Raw genomic sequence first — 9,634 nt, forward strand, 5'->3', positions numbered from 1 at the left:
CGGGCATTCCTGCAAACCATGGGGAGGATTCAAACCACAAGAAGCACATTTTGTTGCTTGTTGCTGGCAGGACTTCTCCCGATGCCTTTCAGAACATTTGCCACAACGTGGTTTGTTGTCACAAAACTCGGCAGTGTGACCAAGCAATTGGTACAATTAAATACCCTTGGCACAAAAAGACGCACCGGAAATAGCATGTTTTCAATATCAACATATTTTGGGAGCATCGAACCGGCGAACGTCACCCGAAGCGAACCTGACTTGGAATATACCTTCTTTCCATCTACCGTGGCTGCTGAATGCAATTTCTTGCAGTCCAGAATATCCACGGTAGACTCCATTGAATTCTTTAGGCGGCCTTTTCCCGCAAGTACATCCTTGCAAGTCAGGCTCGCTGCGTTGATCACACCTTCAATTTCGACCTCCCGCGAGGGGACATAAACCATATACAGGTCGGACTCGATTATCCGGGGACTCGATTATCCGGGGTTCGATTATCCGGAATTTTAGACTCGATTATCCGGAGTATTTTTTTTCTTCGATTTTTTTTAATTTTATTTTTTTTTAAATTTCAATATTATACTATTCAATGATTATTTTAACAATATGGGACGTATCTAGGGCGTGGGAAGGGTTGAAAAAGGTTTTTTTTTGTATATATAAATTTGATTATAGGCTAGGCTTGTATATCAAATTCACTAATTCAAATTAATATATTACTATTATATTGATACAAAATATGATTATATAAAGAAACATGAACCCAGCTGGAATTGGAGGGACTGAAGTAAAGGTGTTCTAAATATTTAATCTCAATTCCATGAATCAATAATTTTCTAAGAACATGTCCACGAACATCTCGCTTTAAGAACTTTCACATGGTAGTCCGTTTCCTCTCTTTTTCTTCCATGCAATTACTTGATCGTTTGTCAATTAAGCTGTTGCATTTAAGACAAAATCTTCAGTTTTTTTATTTATATCAATCCATTGTGGTTCAAAAACTGACAAAGCAGTCGCTCATTCGAAAGATGAAAACGTAACCTCACCACCATAGAACGTGCATAACAAGTATCGCAGATTTCGCTCTCAATTGATAATTTACGACGATAGACGAGAAGCATAAGGCTTTTTGATCATATCCAGACAGGAAAAAATGCTCGCCCTTGATACACAAGCGAAAAAAGGGGCAGATAAATAAACATTGTGATAAAATGCTTCATTCTTGTACAATTGCCATTGAGGACCATGTGTAAAATACGTCGAAATTCGTCATCAGTACCGATGTTCTCTTGAAAACTATTTAGCTCTTTTTTAGTGGAATGTTTTCACTGTCATACGACGAGTTTAGCACAATTCCATTTAATTCCACCACCTCGTAACACTTTTACATATACGTATTTCGTCCTACACTGTAAGGTCGTCTTCAGTTTCTCGTACTTGACCCGATGTTCTTGCAATTGGAGGTTTCTTGCAGAAGATCCTCCTTAAACTATAATACATTTATTTCTTAACGCAAAAATCGACCATTTTCAACCCTGGTTATTTTATGCGCGGACCGATGCTTAATTTTTTGATTCTCAAGACCCCTTTTTGTATTTCTCGGACAAGAAGTGTACCTTATAGAACCATAGTATTATATAACGACCGTCTATGGTCGACGAATTGAAGTGATGACTGTGTGTTAGAGTGCGCAAAATCTAACCCATTTTTTGCACTTATCCTTATCCGATTTGCTTCTAACTAGTTGCATTTAATGGGAAATCCTATTAAGGTTCCCCCAAACACTAGTGACGCGACAATCGCGACGCGATTTCATCGCTTAGCGAATGCGATTCTGTCGTCGTTGCGTTGGTGTGGATGCGTAACAGAACATTGCCTGCAGCGACCCAATGATAGATTCCGGCGATTAATATCGAGCGTTGTGGCGATGAAATCGCTTAGGTCTGGGGTGCCTTTACATTGTTGCCTATTGAAAGTTTTATGGATCGGACAATGGACTCAAAAGTTTCTGCTTTCTGTCGTTTTGTTCAAAAGCTTTCTGTTGAAAATTGACTAGATCAAACTTTGGGATCAAAAATATCGGCCACAATAATATTTTTGTACAAAAAGCGCGTAAATAGTCCTGTCACTTTTTTGACACGTATTCTCAACCAACAGGTTGCATTCAAATGGGAATTCTGTCTTATCATTTCATATTGAAAAATGGCTACTATTTACTATTTTTCTATAATACACCAGAAAGTCACCGATGCCGCTAGGTGGATTATTCAGGGTTTTTCCTAAATAATTTCTGACAACATCACTGCAAGTAAAAAAACATTAGTTTTTCGTTATTTAATTGCAGATTTGATTTTTTTTCTGGTGATTCGATTATCCGGAGGATTCGATTATCCGGAGTGAAAATAAAATCGATACTCCGGATAATCGAGTCCGACCTGTATTCAACATTGTACGCCCTGTCGCCAGCAATTTCATTCGCCACCTGGTATGTAGGTGCGGTGATGCGTAGTTTGTTCCTGTTGATCTGGCTAAAATCAAGCTTCGGAAAACGACGCGTCAAATCTCGTTTAATGCCGAGAAAATCTAGGCTTTTTACTTTCTGCCGAAAGTAAACAACCCAAGGCCCAAGCGAAGCCGCATGGTACAATCGAGTGCGCCCTCCATCTTTAGCAGGCACATTGCCTTCTCCAGTCTCCTCCTCCATTCTCACCCCGCAAGGTGGAAGGATAATTTTGCTTATACTAACCTAGAACTAATAGCAAATTAGAAAAAAAAACTAATTCGATTAATTCTAAGCAGTCCCACTCTGTATCAAACAGAAGGGAGAACAATAAAAAGTTTTGCCACTTATCTGCCCCTGCTGCTGTAGGTAGCAGCAGTAACAATAGCCTGCTTCACTGGCGTCGCCAGAAGCAGCTACTTCACTCGCCGACAGTGATCGCCTTGGATCCGTAGGTAGGAGCGCACCACACAATAGCCTTTTCACTACCGAACACAATCCGCGATGAGACACAGCACACACGTCTGGCTCGTTCGAACTATCGGCACGGAATGAATCCTCAGCACCTTTCTGAAATGCACAAAGATTGGTTTCAGATTGTGTTTCAGAAATGCAATCGCCAAGTTTTTACGACTGCAGTTTGCCAGGTATGAAGAAATAATTTTTCCTGTCTCATACAAAAACATATCAAAAGGATATTATTTCCTTCCAAATTCAACCTTTTATAGGAGACCCATAGTCTTATTGTTTTGGAAAAGATGTTCAATTTTGATACATATAGTTAAGTCTGCCATTAGAGGTGTTTTTCATGAGATCTTGCGAAAAAGATTCGGCTGCCGTTGGGACTTGAAACCACTATTCCATTAAGTACACGGACGTATTACCAATTATACAACAGTTGCCCTTGCGAGAAGTTGTTCCATTACCAGCTAATAACCAGCTATTACCTGGTGCTGGGAATTTGGTTTCATCAGTACCCGCTAAGCTGCGGTGGACGACGGAGGTCCTTCGTAGCTTAGTAGGGAAAACACCTGTCATGCGAACTGGGGTCGTGGGATCAAACCCCACCGAATGGCGGTTACCCTCCAATACCTTTTCCGAACTAAATCTATCACATAGTTATTTACGCTAAAAATATTTCCGGCGATTTCTAAAAAAAATCGCCTTGCGCCTTTAAGGGCTAATCAAGAAAATATAGTCTTATATACAATCAACTCGACGAACCAAGCTATTGTCTGTTTGTCCTTGTATATGTGTTTGTTCATATGAGGAATGCAAGAATTGTTGTCAAATTTTCATCTTCAACCGACTTCAATTGAGTGTAGAAACAGCTGCTATGGACAGTATGAGCCGGTCACGCCCTTACAGTCAATTTAGGATAAGGAGAGAAAAATTAGTTTGATGCTCATTATTATAAGATTATAAGAGGGATTCTCTGCATCTCCGTGAGCGCCACGGGAAAGGAACCTTCGGTTTGTTGAAAAGGTAATGCATGTGAAGCCACCTTGGTAAGCGACTAAGTATTTATTGTGAACGAAGTTATTTTGAAAACTTGAAGATAAAAACCGTGATTCTAATCAATCCAACGAAATGTACATCCTCTTTATGGTGCTTGGCATATAATGCGTTTAGTATATGTTTCGGGTCATCCAATAAATCTCTGAAGTAAGGCCTTAAGCTCTACACTCGTAACCATGGGTCTATCGACTTGTTTCAAAAGTGGTACATGCTTTTTATGATCCTTCAAATAGAACGTCATTACTACATACGTCTGTGCTATCCAAGAAATCTCTCGGATAAGTCTCTGTCATACAAGAAATCCCTAGAGAAAGGCCTTAGGGAATATACGCGTAACCGAAGGACTTGTTTCGAAAGTGGCAGATGTTATTTGTGGTGCTTAGAATAGAATGTAATGGCAACAAATGCTCTGCGTTATACAAAAAAAATGTGGTCCTTGGGATAAAATGTGATCACAACATATGTTCTGCATTATTGAAGAAACAGTATTTTATTTGAAGGGCTCAAAAGTTTTGAGCATAACGGAGCCGTATTCAAGTTATTGTATTAAATAATTCAAGAATTTGGTATTGGTAAATAGTACATAACTTTTGATAGAAAGAACATACATTTGAGATTTCCGGACACAATGCACAATATAAGCTAAGCTTTTCTTTTGTATTAATATTCAAAATCGGTGGTTGCGAACCTGGCGGAAAAATGAAAAATTCTAGATGGTGGCCAAATTCAATATGGCTGCTTATTATTGCAAATTGAGGATACACTCTTTCTCTTTTCAACGATATGCTGATCTCTATGATCGGTTGAGAAATGTTGGAGTTATGACAGTTTTAGTGAGTCAAGAATTGACAAAAATCGAGGGGTCCATTAAAATGATTTCGTGTATATCTAACGATGGGTTCATTTTTCTGAAGAAATTAACTCGGATCCTTAATATACTTGCCGAAAGCTTTCGAAAGAATATAAATTTAGGTATTTTTAAGAACCTCGTGCAAATAGTGGCCCGATTTCAGCGAGAATTACTCATATGTAAACAACAAAGTTATTTGTATTTCACAATACCTTCAAGGGAACATGCAGCGGACTGCTAAATATAAAATGCTGCTCAGTAGAGCATAAAGTGTTTTGACACCGATCATAAACCTTTTGGCAAACAGTAATTTACCATATAACTATTTGTGCAACTTATTTAATTTGTTTCAGCGTCAAAGGAACGAAAATGAAACCTAGTGTGTCTCTGAACCTGAAAAGTAACTTTCATGAGACTTGAAGTATTTTCAAAGTATCCAATACAATCTATAAGAAACAATCGGTTATTTAAAAGATGCTGCGCGTCATGCCTGGGTTAGAATTAAATGTTTACTCATCATATGTTCAAGGATGTTCAAGAAATCCATGATGTTCAAGAGTTGGAAACGTACACTCTCTTTGACAAAGTTGTACTGATCTGATTCATATCTGATTACATTTACACTCTGAGCTTGACGTCTTAAATATTGAGTCGGATCACCTTTGAAAAAAATGGGATAGAATAGTTAAAGATATTTTTCATTTTCTGTTGGATATTTCTAACAAAACATCAAAGACGTGTTATAGATGAAAACTGAATACTTATTTGTCGACTCAGAATGGGATTATATAGTAGGCGTTAATAGATAAATTTGTATAACAATAAGTTTGGATAACAGCTTTATGATTTTGTTCAGCGGCGCAGCCAAAATTTTTGATAATACACGACCAAACGAGACAGTATGGTTTAAGTCTAAATTTGTTTCGAAATTCCGCGGAATTCCGTTAAATTTCGTTATAAGCTAGTTTTTTCGAGCGAAATTTTTGTAATTTTACGAAACGAAACAAAATCAAGAAATCTGATTTAGCCATGCTCAGATTCCGCGAAATTCCGCGGAATTTCGTTTCGAACCACCTGAAACGAAATTTTTCGAAATACCGCATATGCTTACAGTTGAGGTCGAAATCTGCGTATCTAGCAAGATACAAAAACTAGTATTCACATTTACAAATATATTCAACTACAACGGATTATATTGTGATGCTATTATTTTTGCCGCCGTCAGCATTATTGACTTATTATGCGTTGCCTGGGATAACACAATTCAATGGGTTGCAGACATTGCCCCCGTTCTGTCTGTCGGCATCTATTGGCATCTCTCCTTGACCACATTCCGCCACTTTGTTCGTCGTATTCTAACGCCCCGGTTGACTTCGATTCAAACTATTTACCCAAATATATATTTACTTTAACTACAAGCCTCAATCATGCACCACACCCAATCCGTGTTTTCATTTTCCGCTTTTCACTATTCCTTTCTTCCTATCAGGTCCTGGACGATAAAAACGTGAGGCGGCGCTTTCGGGCTAGCAATTATCAGTCGACTACGCGGGTAAAGCCATTCATCTGCACCATGCCGATGCGATTGGACGAAGGATGGAATCAAATCCAGTTCAATTTGTCCGATTTCACCCGCCGTGCCTACGGGACCAACTATGTGGAAACTTTGCGGGTTCAGATTCACGCCAACTGCAGGATACGACGGGTGTACTTCTCAGATCGCCTCTACTCTGAAGATGAGTTACCCGCCGAGTTCAAACTATTCCTACCCATCCAAAAACCACAGTCCAAAGCAATTGCCCAGCAAGCATGTTAATGTTTGGCGTTTTTAAATTTAACAGCAATGAGGCGAAGAGATGACAAGACTTCTACCAAAAAGCGGCAAAATGCATCCTCACATATGCTATCTGGATTTTCTTTGCACCTTATAATATATTTCCTCCTAATTGGCACGAGTTTTTCATACATGACTTTCACCTTTCACTTTAATATATGAACTATACGTGGAAAAAGTGTCCTTATCAGAGCAGTATCCATTGCATAACTTTCCAAAAACAATAAATCAGGTCAGGCAACAGTACATACCACATCGGCAGGTATCGCAAGCAGATCAGTAGTGCAAAGTGAGAGTATGAATAAGACATCCATAATAATTGAATCTGCTATTTTCCAGCAATAACCGTTCTTACTCATTTACCGACAAAACCGCATGTTATGCATCAACACCTCTCTAGGCTTTGTGGGTGAACGGCCAAACATGCATAATTATTTTTTGTGTGCAAAAACTTCACAACACTGAGTTGCCACCGGTACATACAAAACAAATGTTCGATCATGCGAATTGTGAATGAAGTGTTCAAGCTAAGATGTTGATATGCATGGTTTGAGATATCAATTCCACTGTTGGGGTTTGTCCATGTCCAACAATAAATGCAGGTAATTACAAAACATTGAACCGCGTTTGATAGACCGATGTGACGACTTGCGAAATAAATATTGTAAATAAGCATAAATGGACTTGATTATTTTACGAATGAAAGAACGCTTCTTTTTATTTTCTTTTACGACAAAGTTGCACGAAATGCTTTCATTTCAGTCTGAAACGTACTTTTTTTTTATTGAAGGTCCGGATACCTATTAAGCTATCTGTGCTTTTTTCTTTTCCAGCTATAAGATCTATTGTAACATAGAGTAGAGTAATGTGACCTAACGTCCCGGATTCAGCCTTCCTGTACAGTATTACCATGCGTCCCGGAAAACATCCCGCTCTGCATGATGACATGATGAATCTGTTGAGTCTTGAAATCTATAATAGAGCTGAATAAGCATATACAAATATTTAAAAATATGTGTGCCCCCTCCCCTCGGATTTTTTTGTTCCAATTAATTAATTTGAGGGGGCAACAATAACATTTCTGGAAAAAATGGATGATTTTCAAGTAAATCTTTAACAAATCCGAGAAGTTTTTCAATTATTTTAACCTTTATCGTATTACTAAGTATACTAAGTAGTAAAACCAAACTTTTGATAAAAGGCTAGAAAATCTATAGTGTTATTTATCAACCGACTCAGCTCGACGAATTTAATTGATGTCTGTTGTGTGTATTGTATGCGTATTGTAGACACACTTTTTGGAACTTAGCATTTACTGAATTTCTCGCAACAGGTTCCATTCGACGGTGAATCCATTGCTTGCTTTCGAAAATTGGCCTATTCCGGACTATGGAATCAGCAGTTATGGCCAAAATACTTTTTCTTATGATCGAAACACGCTAAAAAAGACTTATTTTTATTTTTTAGTATTCTTTGCACGAGAAAGGCAAAGGTCAAAATTGAGTTAATTATAAATATGTATCTCCAGTTGAGTAAATAGAATTTACGCTAGGTACTTTTTTAACATGGGAGTAAAGGCTACTTCGACCCAATTTACTCAAATTTGGCTTCCCGTACGGAAGTGCGAAGTTGGGTGGATTGAACTCACTTTTGGGTAGTTTAGTTCTTCCGTATACACATTCACCAAACAATAATGACAAAAATTCACAAAATGAGCAGCATGTCAGGTAAGGGTATGCGATAACACACTTTTTCCTAACGAAATGAAACGAAATTTAAAATGTCTATTTTGAAGTGAAATGATTGTCTTTCACCTCAATTTTGTTGTACGAGAAAAACAAAACAAATTAGAATATCGATATTGTCAGATTTTCTGAATATGATACTGATAGCAGAGAAAAAACTCGACTGGTTAGGGAAAGAGCTTACAATAGACTGGTTTATTATCTTTTTAAAAACGCAACGCTTACTTTGCTAACAACCCCCCTTAAGCGTAAAGTTAAATAACACCTAGCTTCTTCCTGTCTTCGGTATGCTTCGGACCAGATAACGATTTTGTTAGAATGTCCGCCGCTTGAAGTTCAGATGCTACGAAGACCAACTTGATGGTTTTGTCTTCGACTTGGTCCCGTACGTAGTGATGTCTTATGTCGATATGCTTGCTACGTGCCGAGTAGCCAATTTCACCTCCTGCCAGTTTGATGGCACTCTTGTTATCGCAATGGATCACCAAAGCACCGTTCGTCCCGTGAAGCTCACGCAGGAAGCTTCTCCACCACATGGCCTCTTGAGTCGCCGTTGACAGAGCCATGTACTCCGCTTCGGTTGTCGAAAGTGCAACGGTAGATTGCCTCTTCGAATTCCAGCTGACAACGCCACCACTCTCCAGGAACGCATACCCGCTTACGGATCGTCGTGTATCGGGATCGTTGCCCCAATCTGCCACCACTTCTTCTTCTTCTTCTTCTTCTTATTGGTATTACATCCCCACACTAGGACAGAGCCGCCTCGCAGCTTAGTGTTCGCTAAGCACTTCCACAGTTATTAACTGCGAGGTTTCTAAGCCAGGTTACCATTTTTGCATTCGTATATCATGAGGCTAGCACGATGATACTTTTATGCCCAGGGAAGTCGAGACAATTTCCAATCCGAAAATTGCCTAGACCGGCACCGGGAATCGAACCCAGCCACCCTCAGCATGGTCTTGCTTTGTAGCCGCGCGTCTTACCGCACGGCTAAGGAGGAACCCGCCACCTCACAAGTACCGAAGTATCCTCTCCGCCGCTGTCCAATGCGCCGGTCCAGGGTTGCTGCAAAAGCTGCTGAGCAGACTTACCGCATGGCTGACGTCCGGCCTGGTACACTGCGCAACGAACTGCAATCCTCCTACAAGTTCTCTGTACGTAATGTTCTTCATATTCTCCTTCTCTTC

At 39.3% G+C, this 9,634-nt stretch overlaps 1 protein-coding gene across 1 annotated transcript in view; it reads left to right on the forward strand.

The window, feature by feature from the left end:
• Positions 1-7,381, forward strand: part of LOC134212925 (cilia- and flagella-associated protein 20) — a 34,577-nt gene extending 27,196 nt beyond the window's left edge. The window contains exon 2 of the mRNA XM_062691271.1: positions 6,358-7,381. Coding sequence (XP_062547255.1) covers positions 6,358-6,684 — 327 coding nt within the window. The 3' untranslated portion in view covers positions 6,685-7,381. The remainder of the gene's footprint in view (positions 1-6,357) is intronic.
• The last annotated feature ends 2,253 nt before the right edge of the window (positions 7,382-9,634 follow it).

This window comes from Armigeres subalbatus, chromosome 2, assembly GCF_024139115.2.
Source record: "Armigeres subalbatus isolate Guangzhou_Male chromosome 2, GZ_Asu_2, whole genome shotgun sequence".
NCBI classification, from domain to species: domain Eukaryota; kingdom Metazoa; phylum Arthropoda; class Insecta; order Diptera; family Culicidae; genus Armigeres; species Armigeres subalbatus.